Here is a 17458-nt window from a genome sequence, read left to right as displayed (position 1 = left end):
CGGGGGCCGGGCAGCTCCTCCTCGTCCGAACTGTCGGTGACCTCGGCCAAGTCCCTTCAATCGCTTTTCGCCTGTCAAATGCCAGTCGTAAGCCCTGCCTCCCGGACAGGCCGTTCCGGGCTCGGTGGCGGGAACCCCTGGGGGGTACCTGGAGGGCTGGGTGGTTTGCCGGGGACGCCTCCGGCCAGGGCGATGGGGGAGGAAGGGCGCTCTCGGGTCTCATTCGTCTATTTTAAAAACTCGGGAACATCATGAATTGGTTGCAAGACTTTGTTTACCATAAAACGGAAGACGTGAGGGAAGTGAAACCCTTGTTGGGATTGGCTTCCCTGAGGCCCGCATTGCCTGGCTTTTTTGGGGTGCTCGGACTCCAGCTGCGGACAGCGCCCCGTCGCCTTCTCTTTAGAGAACGGTGGAAAGCAACAGAGACCCTTAGCTTCGGAAGGATTCCCTTCTGAGATTCCTGTTTGCCAAAGCCCTTCCCGCCCTCCTATGAAATTGTGGTGTTGGCCCAGCAAGCGTAGCGTTTGCCCAGCGACGTGAGGTCTTTGTGAATCCTGGAGAGGGTCAGCTTTCCGGCTAGCGAGTTTTGTCGAGGTGGAGATAGAGGTAGAGTATGGAGGAGCCCATGGCACCGTGACCTTCTGTTGGTGGTGGTGTGGGATTTCAGGAACCCTCCCCACGGCTGTGTAATGGATACTCAGTAGGAAAGATAGTAGATCACCAAAGTCAGCAAATTAGATGATCTAGGTCGTGAGAAGTTTAGAACATTGTGACTTAAATGGAAACTTTTCCCTGCAGGTACGAGCATGCAGATACTCATGCTTTGACTTGCTGCCCCTCCACTGACATGGCCCACCGGGGTGGGGAGAGGGATTTCCAGACTTCAGCTCGTCGCATGGGCACCTCGCTGCTCTTCCAGCTTTCAGTGCACGAAAGGGAACTGGACCTGGTTTTCCTGGATCATAGCTATGCCAAGCCATGGAGTGCCCATCCAGATGCCAGTAGTGCCCGCCCCACCCGCATGCTCTTTGTCACTCCCCGGAGGCAGCATGAAAGTACCATGTGAGTTTGGCTTCGAACTGGGCAGTGATCAGTTGGAGATTAGAGAGGATTTTCTTGGGGGTGATTGTGGGAGATTGTTTGAGGAGCTTGGATGTTTATTTCAGGCATCTCTGTTAAGCAGCATAAGGATATCAGGCCAGAATATGGACATCTGCACAAGAGATCTCTAATGAGTTAGGAAAGCGAGGAGCACAAAGAAAAGCAAACAACCTATTGCACTTAGATAATAGGACTTGTGTGGAAAGAGGAAATCGAAGAGGATTATTTAACCTGGTGAAGAAAACGATTGAAAAGTTGATTTTTGAAAATTGCCATCCAGGATAAGACTTCTTATCATTTAGTCCAGTGTCAGCTTGACAGTGGCAACAATAGCCTTTTTATGGTAATGTATTTTTGTTTTCCTGGCTTCACACACAATAATTATTAGCAAATTCCCAAGACTTTGCTTTCTCTCTTTGTTACAGAACTGCCACATAATCTAGACCCTTCTTAGGCCCAATTATATTTTTTGCCAGCTTACATTGTAGGTAAGGAAGTTTTATAAACTTATTATACTACCTGATATATGATACAGTTACATGGACCTAAATAAACCTATTTGGAAATTTTTTTTTTTTTTTTTGAATAGGCATCTCACTCTGTTGCCCGGGCTGGAGTGCAGTGACACAATCACAGCTACTGCAGCCTCAGCCTTGCGCCTCAACCTTCTAAGTAGCTGGAACTACAGGCGTTCACCACCACGCCCAGCTAATTTTTGATTTATGGTAGAGATGTGGTCTCACCAAGTTGCCTGGGCTGCTCTCAAACCCCTGGACTCAGGTAATCCTCGCCTATGCCTACCAAAGTGCTGGGATTGTAGGCATGAGCCACTGCGCCTAGCCGGTTAGAGATCTTGTATTTTGCTTCTTTAGATCCCCCCCACGAGCTTTAATGAGTTACAGGTACTATGATGGATGTGTTTTAAACACTGTAGAATAGCAGGTTTTTATTTCATTTCCCAATGATGTAAGCATTTTGTTGTCATTTTTGATTGTGCAGGGCACAGGATCTGCAACTTTAGGGAATGAGCTGGCATAATCCTGGTGTCTCAGTCTTAGGGCATAACTGAAAAGGACCTTTAAAATAGTATTTGAAATCTTTTCTTTGCTATGTAACTTGCTGATATCGAAAGTCCTGTGTCACTTTGGGAGGCCAAGGTGAATGGGTTGTCTGAGCCTACGAGTTCGAGACCAGCCTTGGCAATTTGGTGAGATCTCATCTCTACAATAAATAAAAAAATTAGCCGGACATGGTGGTGCATGCCTGTATTTCTATCTACTTGGAAGGCTGAGGTGGAAGGATCACCTGAGCCCAGCAGGTCGAGGCTGCGGGGACCAGGAGCAGCATGCCACTGCCCTCCAGTCTGGGTGACAGAGTGAGACTCCAACTCAAAAAAGAAAAAAAAGTACTATGACCATATCTCATGACATTTTCTTAAAGAGAATTTGTACAGTTGGTTTTTTTGGTACTTAAAAAGTTATTTCCTTTTGTAATTTCTGTCTCCATATATAGGCCTTGAAGATGAGATTTTAGCATGCTTTAAGAACTCTTTTAGGCCAATGTGACCAAAATAGGGTGACAGTAGTGGTATAAGTGGGAGGTAGGGAGAAGTTGGCAGAAGCTATATAATGTAGGAATTTGATTCTAAGAGTAGTAAGAAGTCTGGAGGATTTTAAGCTAGAAATCCAATTTATATTTTAAAGCCTTCACTTTGGATTTTTGTTGAGTAGATTATAACGCAGGAGTGGAATTTGGAAGACCAGCTAGGTGGCCATTGTAGTTGACTGAGATGAGCAGAAATTATAGCTTGGATAGGCACAGGAACAGTACAAATGGAGAAAAATAGATGACCTGCCATGGTGAATTGGCAAGAGGAGCCAGAATTAAGGGGAGAGGTAAAATTAGGATGACTCTTAGATTTCTGACTTGAGACATAAGTTAGGGAAGACTTGGGAGGATAGGTTTTGGATGGTGAAATCAGGAGTTCTCTTTTAGGAATACATATCCAAGTGCCTAACCCAATGTCTGGTCTAGAGAAGATAATTAGCTCTTTTGCCCACCACCAAATCCAGCTGCACATTATTTCACTTTGTTTCATAATGATGTAATTATTCCAGTCATTGGAATGGATGTAGTAAAATCGTTGAGGTCAAAAAGTCAACATGATGTTTGCTAGATAGGCAGTAGACCAGTTTGGTATAGCGTTTTGGGTGACACAGTTGATGCAACATACCATGATGTAGGGAAGGACCCTCAGGGCACCAGGATTTCATTAACATCATTTTAAAGTATGAAAGAGCTTTCAATTGTTCATTTATTTGTTTATGTTCTAGACTGAACAAAGTGAGTTAAATAGTGACAGTACCTGCATTCTAGGTGATATGTCTTATGTAACCACAGGATTTATAAGCTTGTTATTAATTACCGGTTGATTTGCAGGCAAAGGGGAAAGTTTGTATGAATAATTTAAAACTCTAGACCAGTACTGCTCAACAGCACTTTCTGCAATAATAGAAATGTTCTGTACCTGGGGTGTTCAGTACATAGCTGGCAGCTGCATATATCTGTTGAACACTTGAAACGTAGCTAATATGACTAAAGAACTGAATGTTTAGCCCCTTGCACTTGGATGTCCCCTCTCTGGGTACATTGTAAATCTAGCAAACCACTCGAATGTCCCCTCTCAGGGGACATGAAGACATTGCTGGCGTCTGAGCACAGTGGCTCATGCCAATGATCCCACCACTTTGGGAGGCTGAGGTGAGAGGATTGCCTGAGCCCACGGGTTTGAGACCAGCCTGAGCAACTTGGTGAGACTTCCTCTCTACAATAAATTAAAAAAATTAGCCGGGTATGATGGTGCATGCCTGTAGTTCTAGCTACTTGAAAGGCTGAGGTGGAAGGATTGTCTGAGCCCAGCAGGTCAAGGCTATGGTGGCCGTGAGTGTGCCATTGCACTCCTGCTTGGGCAACAGAGTGAGAGTCCAACTCAAAAAAAAAAAAAAAAAATGACATTGCTGGTGATTGATTATACAGGACAAACTTATGCAAGTGTGATTTTTCAAAACTGTATGTTTCCTTAAAGTTTTCCATTCAAATGAGATGTACATCTTTCCACATCTTTGAACAGCAGAGTGGACAATAAATTACTATTAATGTGGGAGAAAGAAAAGAAACTACATTGTTTCCTCAAATAGAAAAACACCAAGTGGAAGACGTCAGATTACTGTTGCACAGCATGTATTAATGAATCTGCAATGTATATTGGTGACTATTTCACACATTATCATACATTAGAAAAATATAAGATATACAATTTTGATTTTTAGATATCTCACAGATCACCAACTAACAACTTGATTGCATTTTTTTACAAAATAGTGAAAAATGAATCACTTCATATTAAAGTATAGTATTGAAACCAGTTATTGCATTATAATGATATTTGACTTATAATGCAATTTTGGACATTGAGGAACTTATTTATGACCAAAAAAATCAAAATTTTATATCTTATATCTTTCAAACGTGCGGTGATGTGTGAAACATCACTGACATGCCTTGCAAGTTCATTGATAAATGTGCAGTAGTAATTTGTTTGACATCTTCTACATGGTGTTTTCTATTCGAGCAGACAGTGCAGTCTCATTTTCTTCCTCCCACATTAATAATATGTAATTTATTCTCCAGGCTGTTGTTTGAAGGTAATGTGGGAGGACATACTTATAATTCCTGAAAACCACTTCTCAACTGCTTGATCAGAAGCTTGACAAATCTCAAGTGGGACGTAGATTTTTCATTGTTTTTGAATGGAAAACTTCAAGGAAACATCATCTTTGAAAAATTTGGGCTTGTGTACCTTTGTCCTGTATAATCACCAACAATTTCTTTATGTCCCCCTGAGGGGGGATATCCAAGTGGTTTGCTAGATTTGCAAAGCCCCTTCAGAGAGGACATCCGAATGTAAAGTGTTACATTTATTTAAGTAGTGGCTTATAGCTACTGTATGTTAATTAATTAATGTGTGGCTTATAGCTACTGTATTGGACACTGTATTTAGGGAGTCAACTATTTGCTTATGGAATATACTTGTCTTTAAAAAAACTGCTGTTTGTCATTTTTTGTATAGACTCATTTTAAAATGACTTTGTGTTCCTCTAGCATATACAGCATGTCAGAGAGGGTAGAGATCTAGACAAGTGTAGAAAAGATGACTTTGGGTCAAAATTTTCTTGTGAATATAATGTACTTATGCATAATTTCAAGCCAACTTATATGAAAGAGTTTTTTTGGCAACCAGATGATTGTTAAACACCAGTGTTTTGGGAAGAATGTGTGGCCTGGTCCTATTTCTTCACCTGTTTACAGTGAATCAGATGTCCCAATAGACGTGGAGACAGTCACATCAACCCCTGTGCCGCTCTATGACAATCAGAAGGCACGCAGCGTGATGAATGAGTGTGAACGGCATGTCATCTTTGCCAGGACGGATGCAGATGCCCCTCCCCCACCAGAGGACTGGGAGGAGCATGTCAACAGGTAGGCTGCTCCTTAGGAGGATGGCTCATTGCAGGGTTAATGGTCATTGTTCTATAATTATTTTATATCATCATCTCAATTCAGTAAAGCACATTTATTCGGAGTTTGTTTCATTTGCAGCCACACACATCAGATTGTTCTCCTCTCACATTACAGCTCTCAGTTTACTATGCGGTGAGCTCCTTGAGAGCAGGTCTTGCATGTCAGCATCTTTGCATCCTTGACACTAGGACATTGCTTGACACACAGTAGGCATATAGTAAATATTTGTTGAGTAAATAAATGAATTAACATTTGTTAGGTATGACCAGCTTTGTAGCTTATATAGTACAAGTTATGTATGATATAAGGGGTCACCAGACTACAAGAAAATTAAATGTACATTTGGTTTTTTTGGGTTTTTTTGAGTCGGAGTCTCACTCTATCGCCCAGACTGGAGTGTAGTAGCCGCTCCCCGGCCACCACAGCCTCGACCTGCTGGGCTCCGGTGATCCTTCTGCCTCAGCCTTCTGAATAGCCGGAATTACAGGCACGTGTTACCATGCCTGGCTAATTTTTGATTTATTGTGAAGATGAGGTCTCGCCAAGTTGCCCAGTCGGGTCTTGAACCCACAGGCTCAGGCAATTCACTCACCTCAGCCTCCCAAAGCACGGGATTACAGGCTGAGCCACCGAGCCTGGCCTAAATGTACGTTTGTAAGATAGTTGTGTTCATAAGGTCTATAACCCGGATAATGAAAATGTTTTGGAGTCACATAAAAGGCTAACAGATGTTTGAGTGGCTTTTTAAAATAAATGCATTCTGTGGTTCTGAGGACACACTTAAGCCCGTTTTCATGAGTTTGCTGGGTAGTTTTTCCCCCAAGTTTCCTACTGCTGCCAGGAGACTTAGCACTTATCTCCAAGTCCCTGTTCATTTGGTAAATATTTATCTAATCACATAACAGCTTGGTGGAGATATTATTTACATACCATACATTTCACCTATTTAATGTGTACAGTCAGTGGTTTTTAGTATATTCAGAGTCGTGTACCCATGACCACTATGAATTTGATGAACATTTTCATCATCCCAAAAAGAAATCCTGTACCCATTAACAGTCACTCTTCATTTCCTCCCAAACCCTCCAGTTCCTGGGGACCATCAATCTGCCTTTTGTCTTTGTAGATTTGCCAATTTTGACATTTTGTATAAATAGAGTCATGCGATTTACGCTCTTTTATGACTGACTTCTTTTACTTAGCATGTTTTCAGGGTTCTTCCATTCTGTAGCATGTGTCAGTACTTCATTCCCTTTTATTCCCAAATAGTATTCCACTGTATGGATAGTTCACATTTATTCATTAAGCAGTTAATGGACATTTATATTGTTTTTACTTTTTGGCTATTTTGAATAATGCAGCTATGAACATTTGTATACATTTGTGTGGATCTGTTTTCAGTTCTCTTAACTATATGCCTAAGAGTAGATTGCTGGATCATATGGTAACTCTGTATTTAACTATTGAGGAGTTGCCAGACTGTTTTTCTTTTTCTTTTTTTTGAGTTAGAGTCTCTCTTGTCTTGCCCAGACTGGAGTGCAGTAGCATGCTTACGGCCACTGCAGCCTCAACCTGCTGGGCTCAGGTGATCCTTCTGCTTCAGCTTTCCATATAGCTGGAACTACAGGTGTGTGCCACCAACTTTTTGATTCTAACCCCCCCCCCAAAAAACAAAATAAATCAGCTGGGCATGGTAAGTGCATGCCTGTAGTCCCAGCTAGTTGGGAGACTGAGGTGGAAGTTTCACCTAAATCTAGGAAGTCAAGGGTGTGGTGAGCTGGTATGGTAAGCTGGTATCACACCACTGCAAGTCCAGCCCGGGCAACAGAGTGAGACCCTGACTTTAAAAAGTTACAACCATTCTATTAGGTAAAAGTGTCATCTTATTGTAGTTTTAATGGGTATTTTCCTGATGGCTATTTGTCTATCTATATATCTACTGGATATAAGAGAACGTTACTGTTTACATCAGGAGTTAATAAGTGGTAACTTACTATAATATTGGAGAACTCTTATAGTAATGAAAGAGAGAGGTAGAAAGAGGTAGGAAAGTTTGAGTGCTTGGCATGATTTATGAGGCCAGTTGGAAATTGGGAATGAAATTGAGCAAGTATGCTTGTGTGGTCAAGACAGTAGCTGTTGAAGGAGGAACAGTTCTGCACCTTGGTTGAAAAACTTGTGAAGAAGTTGGTTGGAGCCTTGAATTGGAATTAATGTAATGCCTTAAGAAGCTCTTTAGAGCTTCAGATAAAGAGGAAGTCTGCTGTGAGTGAAGTGGAATATTGCTACAACCAGTGTGTTCAGCAAAATAGTTTAACCACCATTGTTACAGTTAATAACAAAAAATAGTCCAGGCATGGTGGCTCATGCCTGTAATCACAGCCCTTTGGGAGGTCAAGATAGGAGGATCATTTGAGGCCAGGAGTTTAAAACCAGGCTGGACAATATAGTGAGAACCAGTCTCTACAAAAAAATTTTTAAAAATAGCTAGATGTGGTCATGTATACTTGTAGTGCTGGCAACTCAGGAGGCTAAGGCAGGAGGATCACTTGAGCCCAGGAGTTTGAGGTTATAGTGAATTATGATTGCACTCTAGGCTGGGTGACAGAGTGAAACCCTGTCTCTTTAAAAAATAATAATAATAAATAATAACAATAGTAGTAACAAAAAAGAACACCATCTGTTGAGTGCTTTCTAGGTGCCAGACGTTGTACCAAGCACTCCAAACACATTTTCTTTTAATACTCCCAATAACTCTTGTAGGTATATCTCCCCTTCGTCTCTGTCTTACAACGTGAAGAAACTGAAATCAGGTAGTTTAGGAAACCTTAGGAAGTGATAGAGGAGAAGTTTGTTCAAACAGTCTGACTCCGGAGCTCAGTGTTTTGACTGTCATACCCTCTGCTTTAATGACGGTAAAACGAGAGTAAGACCAGTTAGTGGTAGACCAAGGTGACCTCATATGAATGTGTGTCCCTTTGTGGTATTTTTCTTTTTTTTTTTTTTTTCGAGTTGGAATCTCACTGTTGCCCAGACTGGAGTGCAGCGGCCGCTCCGGCCACCGCAGCCTCGACCTGCTGGGCTCCAGCGATCCTTCCGTCTCAGCCTTCCAGGTAGCTGGAACTACAGGCGCGCGCTACCACGCCTGGCTAGTTTTTGATTTATTGTAGAGATGAGGTCTTGCCAAGTTGCCCAGGCGGGTCTCGAACCCGCGAGCTCAGGCAATCCACTCATCTCAGCCTCCCAAAGCGCAGGATTACAGGCTGAGTCACCGAGCCCGGCCCTTTTTGGTATTTTTCACCGCCTCATCCTCAGTTTACAGTATCAGAAAGCTCATGGGCGGACGGTGATGTTTTTTGAGTTAATGCATCTATGGTTATGATTAAGAGATTCCTGAAGACTGTTCATACTTATCAAAGTTATTAGAGACATATGGATACCAGCTTCTTAATTTGTAAGGAGAGATACAACTGCAAAGCATAAGAGACACTGGGGTGACCTGGCCAGAGTGTCCATTCTCGGTAGGAAAATCTGAGAAACCAGAAGTGTATAGGTGAGTGGAGAGCACAGCAGAATAGCTAGATGCATGCATCTTGCCCCTAGGCAAGATGGGTCTACAGAGTAGACCAGGGTGCCCCTTCTGCCCAGTCCTTTAGAGAAACACTGATACATTATTTGTCTTTCTTCACTTTCTATGTGGACCTCCATTCTTCTGTCATGATGTTGACATAGATTAATATGTTTCATTAGAGCTCAGATTATTTATTTTTTAGTGTCTCACGAGATTTTTGAGGCATCCTTCTCATTAGCAACAGGCTTATAAATCACCTCTTTCTTTAGATAGGTAACTTTTGTGCACAGCTAATTTTCTTTCTTTTTTTTTTTTTTATTGAGTTGGAATCTTACTCCGTCATTCAGGCTGGAGTGCAGTGGCACGCTCATAGCCACCCGCCCCAGTGTCGACCTGCTCGTCTCCCGCAATCCTTTGCCTCAGCCTTCCAAGTAGCCAGAACTACAGGCACGTGCTACCACGCCTGGCTAATGTTTTGATTTTTATTGTAGAGACTAGGTCTCACTATGTTGGCCAGGCTGATCTTGAACCTGTGGGCTCAGGCAATCCTCTTGCCTCGGTCTCCCAAAGTGTTCAGATTACAGGCTTGTGCACAGCTAATTTCATCAACATTATTATTTTGAGTCAGGGTCTCATTCTGTTACTCAGGCTGGAGTGCAGTGGCATGATCATGACTCACTGCAGCCTCAGCCTCCTGGGACTACAGGCTTGTGCCACCATGCCTGGCTAATTTTTTTATTTAGAGATGAAGTCTTGCTATGTTGCCTAGGCTGGTTTCAAACTCCTGGGCTTCTCTTGCCTCGGACTTCCAAAGTATTGGGATTACAGGCGTGAGCCACTGCACCTGCCTTGTTTTATTTTTTGATGATACTTACTAGTTTCATTTTCAGAGGTCGTTTTATGACCTTGCCCCTGAATCTGTAGCCTGTTTGGAGCTTGTGGTTCTCTGCCATTCTTCCCTTGACTTGATTATTAAATTACTGTTTCCTTTCTTCTTATATAAAACTCATGTAAAATTAGTTTGCCAAATGGAGAACTCCATGGACTATAGGACTGTTTCCTAGACCTCTGGAGTTTTTCCTCGGAGACCTTACTGATTGTTCTTTATGGTTAATTTCCTTGTTAGACTTTTCCCCACCTCTTAAATTATTTCAATAGAAACTGCCTTCTGATAACTTCGTGTATAGAAAAGTGAAACCTTCCCACCTGATTGGTTTTCTCTAGTAATGACTGATATTTTGTGAAATGGTTTAAATATCTCTGCTTGATTTAATTGCCTAGATCAGGGGTTATCTAACTATGACCAGTGGGCCAAGTCTGGCCTATTTATTGCTTGTTTTTGTATTGAATGGCTTTTGTTTTTAAGTGGCTGCAAAGGAAAAAAAAACTGAAAGAAGAATATTTCATGACACATGAGATTCAGATTTCGGTGTCCATAAATAAAGTTTTATTGGAATATAGTCATGCCTAGTCATTGTGTATTAACTATGGTTACTTTTGTAATATAACCGCAGAGTTGAATAGTTGTGGCAGAGACCATATGGCTCGCAAACTCTAAAGTATTTACTATCCATCCTTTTACAAAAGTAGTTAGTTGACCAACTCTGGATCATGTTCTTGAGTCTTTGTGCCATGGTTGTGTGACTTAAGAGGACCTTTGAAAATGATTTATATTTGCTGGCATTGTAATGTAGTCCTGAAGATGTTGGACCGACCTTTATTTTTTCCCCCCTTCAGATGCTTGTTAAATGCCAAGTTTCATTAGATGCATGGCATTTGGAAGACATTTAACAAAATACTTTTGACACATGATACTTCTCAGCATTGCTGAAATGGATTTCCAACATTTCAGTGAAAGAATGTAATGTCCAAAAGCAGACTGTCTTATCTTAGAAATCTGAACTTCTGAATTCCGGCCAAAAAAATCCACTCTCCTTTTCTGAACTTTGTCTAATTATATATTTCATATTATATGTATCTTTATGTTAATTTTAGGTTGGGTGTTTGAAATCTCTTAAGTCTAAGATTTTTGAGTTATTTTCTCTCACCTACCCACCCATTCCCCTTCCTCCCTTCATTCCTTCCTTTATTCTTTCCTTTCTCATGTTGAGGCAAAGAATTCCATGATGTGAAAAAGAAAAGTGTGACCTATTGAGTTTCTCTAATGTTCTTTGTCTCTCCTTATCTGACTTCTGGTTAAAAAAAAAAATCCTTTAAACATTTTAATGTTGAGTTAGTCTTCTATGAAACCATATCAGATATTTCTAGGACCCGTATGATATTTTGGGTGCTTTGATTACAAGCTAGAGGTCAGCATATTATGTAGGTCTGGCCAGAGCATGAACAAAAGATTCTCTGATCTCATCTAAGAAATAAAGAAAAGGCATTTTTACTCTCATGAAAATTGAATAGGCTGGGAAGTGGGGCAGTTGACTCACCACAGTTCCCATCAGCTCTTTGACTGTTTAGACTTGTGTTTACAATTCTGCCTCCTGTTTTTAAAATTTTCTTTAATTATATCTCTTGCATGCTCTTTATCTTAATCTTGGGTTAGATCATTTTTTTCTGCTCACTTAATTTTCCAGCCTCCCACGAAGCTGACAAAATACAGAGAATATGTTTCAATTCTTGGAATTACTTTGTTATATATCCAGCAACAATCCTGAGAACTTTTTCTGGGATTTTAGACTCAGCATTGTGTGTGTGTGTGTGTGTGTGTGTGTGTGTGTGTGTGTGTGTTTAATTTCAGTTGTCTTTGCTGAATATAGCTTTCTAGCCTGCCTCCCCTTTTGTTCACATCATTTTACTTGCTCCCATCATTTTGGGTTTCAGAATAAATATAGAGTAAGAAAAACAAATAGGGAAACATCCTGTTGTAGAACAGGATAATTTTGGAAATGCTCTTAGTGTCTCACAAATAAATTATGCCTTATTCTGTGTTCCTGGAATTGAAGTTTGCAATGTAATCAATAGGCTTTCAGAAAGCTCCAGAGGTTTTTGAAAGTGAAGAAATTGTATTTATTGTTTAACCTGGTTGATTATAAATGAGCATTATTGCTGGAGATGATGCTGTAGTGCAATGCCACTTTCAAGATGCTACAGATTCTTTATTCTATTATTTTCACAGAATTAGAAAATCAGAAATTTTGACACAGGCTTTGATTTTTTCATTTTTACTATAATTATACTACAGAAATACTTACATGAGTATATAAAGATATAGATGTGTGTGTATGTGTGTGTGTGTGTGTGTGTGTGTGTGTGTGTGTGTGTGTGTGTGGAGAAAGGAAGGGTGTTCACTGCAACTGTTTATAAATAGCAATAAAAGATACACTACATAAATACTCAGGGGGTCCTTCTGCTTCAGCCTTCCAAGTAGCTGGAAATACAGGTGCATACTAACCATGTCTGGCTAACTTTTTGATTTATTATAGAGATGAGGTCTCACTGTGTTGCTCAGGCTGGTCTCGAACCCCTGGGTTCCGGCAAACTTTTTGTATCTACCTCCCAAAGTGCTGGGATTACAGGCGTGAGCCACTGCGCCCTGCTTTCATTAATTTTCTAGAGCCTATTTCTATTTATTTTAATAAAATGGCAATTAATTTACCGTTGTGTTTGACTTTGTGATACTTTTTTCCCAAAATTTTTGTGTAGTTACATTTCTCTCTTCCTTTTATGATTTCTAGGTTTGCAGTCATCCTTAGAAAAGCTTTACTCATTTCAAGATATCACTATTTAGAAATTCTCTTAAAAATCGCTATTTTTCTCTAGAACTTTTAGAGTCTCCCCCCAAAAACCATCACCACAGGGTCTTGCTTTGTTGCCCATAGTGGTGCAATCATAGCTCACTGCAGCCTCAAGCACTCCTCCTGTCTCAGCTTCCTGAGTAGCTAGGACTACTGGCGTGTATCACACAGCTGACTAATTATAAAAAAAAAATTTTTTTTTTAAGATGAGGTCTTCCTGTGCTCTCCAGGCTGGTCTCAAACACCTAACCTCAAGTGATCCTCCTGCCTTAGCCTCCCAAAGCTCTGGGATTATACGTGTGAGCCATCACACCTGACCAATAGTTTTACTTTTTAATATTTAACTTTTTATTCCATCTAAAATTTATTTTGATATAAAGAGTGATGTGTTTTCCACATGATGTGTGATTCATTTTCCAGTTGGCTAGTCAGCCCTACTTAGTGACTGACTTGAAATAGTACCTCCATATCATTCCAGGGTTTCATTTGGGTCTAGCATTCACTTAAATCTTAAAAAGTAATTTGCCAGGCGCGGTGGCCCACGCCTATAATCCCAGCACTTTAGGAGACTGAGGTGGGAGGTTGCCTGAGCCCATGATTTGGAGACCAGTCTGGGCAACTTGGCGAGACCTCATTTTTACAATAAATAAAAAAAAAAATTAGCCGGATGTGGTAGCACATGCCTGTGTTTCCAGCTACTTGGAAGGCTGAGGCAGAAGGATTGCCTGAGCCCAGCAGGTCGAGGCTGTGGTGGCTGGCAGTGTGCCACTGTACTCCAGCCTGGGTGACAGAGTGAGACTCCGACTCAAAAAAAAAAAAAAGTAATCACCAGCTTCTTTTTTTTTAAATGGCAGGGAGAGTAGGCAAATATTAATTAAGCATGTTCTATTCCCTTTGAGTAACTTTAGAAAGGTTACTAACCAGACTTAGAGCATCAGAGTAATTAAGATCGCCAGGAGGAGGGTGAAAAGGTACGTTAATAAGCTCCATACCACTGTGCTGGGTGTGATGGGGGGATGAGAACAGTAGGATAGATTTCTAATTGCAGGGAGTGTGCTACTGAGTGGTAGGACACATACAAATGCATAGCAAGGTAGATGTGTGAGTGCCAGTGCTATAGCTGTGATAATGTTAGCTTACCTGGAGCAGGTCACTCCAAAATAAAGTTTCTAATTGTGTGATATGCAGAAAAAAGACAAACAATGTATGTGGAAAAGGGAGAGAGATTAAGTGTAGGGTGGAATATTGTGAAGTGGGAGAATAGCCACTTTATATTTCTGCTGTATTTTTGTTCTTTAGACTAGTTTAAATAGACCTCTTTTTGTAGTCTGAGATTTTAGTACATAAAATGCTTGCTGATACTTTTTGTGTGAAATATAACATTTTTGAAATTTAAATATCTTTGCAGTGCATGACATGCTTTTACTTATTAATGGGATTATTTTAGCTGCTAAGTAAATTGTTAGCTTTGGCAGCCTAAAATACTTTATTCATTACTGGTCTTGACTTGGAGTATATTATTAATACAAATGTGAGTTGAGGTGATTCTTTGGTGGGATTGGGACCAAAATCTAGGTCTCTTGTGTTTTAGTTCAGTGCTCTTAGATTAAGCTACTTTAAGTTATACTCTTTCATAGTGGGAAAAAAACATTGCATAATCTTTTTTCTATGGTGTATATACATGGGGAGTGTCGCCAGAGTTTGACTATAATTCCTCAGAGTTTCCCTTATAGGACTGGCTGGACAATGGCCCAGAACAAGCTATTCAACAAGATCCTCAAAGCCCTGCAATCTGACCGGCTTGCCCGCTTGGCCAATGAAGGGGTAAGACACCAGAAATCTGCCCACGGTGGGCTCTTCCTAGTTCAGGCCTCACTGGCTGACTGACTTGTCTCCCCCATTTGCTAACCAGGTGGTCCTCATGTTTTATCACTTCCACTTACATCCTTCAGGCTTGTAATGAGCCAGTGCTGCGCCGTGTTGCCGTGGACAAGTGTGCAAGGAGAGTGCGACAGGCTCTGGCAAGTGTGAGTTGGGACACCAAGCTGATCCAGTGGCTGCACACCACCCTCGTGGAGACCTTGAGTCTGCCCATGCTGGCAGCGTATCTAGATGCCTTGCAGACACTGAAAGGGAAGGTAAGTCTGTGATTCTCTTCCTTGTTCTGGGGGTAGCCAGTCTCTGCTGTGCATTCAGGCCGTGGGGTTGGGCAGGGTTATTACCTAGACAACCTGGAGGGCATGGGTGAGGCTAATGGGTTTGTTGTTAAAAATAGGAGACAGGGTATCATTTCACATTTGTGTCTGGTGAAAACAGCCCTGCTATTTCCAGGATGAGGTGTAGGGCCTGAAAACCAGAGTACATATTTAGCCTCTGTAGCCTTGTGGCTTGTGGTTTGAGTCATCACTGAATTCAGTTATCATGGGAGTTGAAGGTTTGCCAAAGGAGTTCGTTGAGAATGGTGTAAAAAGCAGACCTGTGGTGCTCAGAGTGCTGGGAGATTACAGAGGAGCAAAGTGCATGATGCCTCTGGCTCGCCTCATCCTGGAATGAACCTTCAACTGCAAACTTGGACTTTAAGAATTTGTTACAAGCGTATCATTATACATTTCCCCTGCTTTCTTATGCAGACAGTATTGCACAAAGTTAAACTATTTTTCTTGGTGATTCTAGTTTATTATTTTAGTGATTGCACTGGGCTGTACTCAATGAGGTAGAATGTGGGTCCTGGAGGCAGATTGCCTTGGTGATCTCAGGTCTCTCACTGATTAGCTGCATAAGCTAGGACTAGTGTCTCAATTTCCTCAAATCTAAAATGTGGCTAATAATGATACCTATCTAGAATTTTTTTTGAAAATTAAATAAGTTAATTCAGGTAGAGTGCTTGGCACAAAATTGGACCCATAGCCCAAAGTAACTGTTAGTGACTATTTAAGTGATACCTTCATAGGTTTTTGAAATATTTGGAGTGGTTTGCTACAATACAAAATGGCCTCAGACAACTTAGACTGAGTCACTTTGGACTTTTTAAAAAATAGTTTTTCTTCTTTGCAGGAAGCTGGCTTGCTACTACAAGTTGTGTGGCTAATGGCTTCCCCAGTCATATCCAAAAACTTTCAGACTCATTGTTTCTTACCAGCTTTTAATTTGAAGGATGCTAAGCTTTTTAAAGACTAGCTTAGTGCTGAAATAAAACAGAACTCAGGACTGGATACATTAATGATATGCATAGTAGCAGATTTAACATTAATTGTATCATTTAACTAATATTTTGGGGGCGCCTACAATGTGCCGGGCACTGGGGTGAGCATAACAGACTTGCTCCCCAGCTGGGCTCGGTGGCTCAGCCTGTAATCCCGTGCCTTTGGGAGGCTGGGGTGAGTGGATTGCCTGAGCCCGCGGGTTCAAGACCCACCTGGGCAGCGAGACCTCATCTCTACAATAAATCAAAAAATCAGCCGGGCGTTACCACGTGCATGCCTGTAATTCCGGCTACTTGGAAGGCTGAGGTGGAAGGATTGCCGGAGCCCAGCAGGTCGAAGTTGCGGTGGCTGGGAGCGGCCACTGCACTCCAGTCTGGGCGACAGAGTGAGACTCCAACTCAAAACAAAACAAAACGAAACAGACTTGCTCCCTGCTCTTGTGGGCTTATTTTCTAGTGACGAAAGAGACAAATGAAGAGTCTCATACTTCCTCCTGTACTAGTCCTTTGTGATAGAAACCCACCAAAGGTAAATGGTGAGCAGGTGGATAATGGAACCCAGACAAGACCCTGGCAAAGAGTTGTGATCCATGAGTATAATAAGCATTTTCAGGTGTGCTTTCCACAGCATTCTCCCTGTAGTAAAAGTGCAGCTTTGGTGAATATACTCAAGCGGATGAATGTTAGTATCTCCTAGAGTCTCAGTTCTCTGGTGGTTCGGCTTCACTCACTATGGCCAGCATGATTTGGATAGAATTTCCCTTGTAAGGAAGAGTTTGTACTGCTTCCCCATTTAAGTTACTGGCTGGTCATATCCTGTATGAATGAGGTGGCATTTAGATATTATAAGCGTGACAGACTACTTGGGGGACTCCATAGGTAGGCATACTTGGATGCTGCTGGTCGTAGTGTGGGTTAGCTGGACTGGTGGAAGGCTCCGTAGTACCCCAGTCAGCAAGGGCCTCAGACTCAAGGTGCTGTCCACTCTGGGCTATGCTCTCTACAGTGGTTTTTCCACCATCAGACTCTTATTTTCTCATGACTATGTTTAGATTCACAACAAATGCTTTGTTTCCCAAAGGATATAAATTATTAGGGGATTCTTTTACTTTTGAAGTACGTGCTAGATGTTAAAACACAGGTGGATGGGATCATGCTCTTCACCCAGCTGCTTCCACCGTAAGATCCATTATAGTAAAGAGGGAAAAGAGCTACAGACTGTAGCCTTTTAATTGGTCGTTGAGAGTGAATGCA

At 41.6% G+C, this 17458-nt stretch overlaps 1 protein-coding gene across 4 annotated transcripts in view; it reads left to right on the top strand.

Annotated features, from left to right (window-relative positions):
* KANSL3 (KAT8 regulatory NSL complex subunit 3) overlaps nt 1–17458 on the top strand; it is a 46284-nt gene that overhangs the window by 353 nt on the left and 28473 nt on the right. For 2 of the 4 annotated variants that reach the window (XM_008061969.2, XM_008061967.1), the window contains exons 2-5: nt 802–1065; nt 5473–5643; nt 14736–14826; nt 14955–15140. In XM_008061969.2, coding sequence (XP_008060160.1) covers nt 851–1065; nt 5473–5643; nt 14736–14826; nt 14955–15140 — 663 coding nt within the window. In that variant the 5' untranslated portion in view covers nt 802–850. Of the gene's footprint in view, nt 1–801; nt 1066–5472; nt 5644–14181; nt 14827–14914; nt 15141–17458 lie in introns of those variants that run through there. The other 2 variants (XM_021714418.1, XM_021714417.1) reach the window with 2 other exon arrangements.

This window comes from Carlito syrichta, unplaced genomic scaffold (assembly GCF_000164805.1).
Source record: "Carlito syrichta isolate Samal-C Ts95f unplaced genomic scaffold, Tarsius_syrichta-2.0.1 Scaffold305647, whole genome shotgun sequence".
NCBI lineage: Eukaryota > Metazoa > Chordata > Mammalia > Primates > Tarsiidae > Carlito > Carlito syrichta.
The sequence above is the reverse complement of the archived record's forward strand: the minus strand, read 5'-3'. Positions and strand labels throughout refer to the sequence as shown.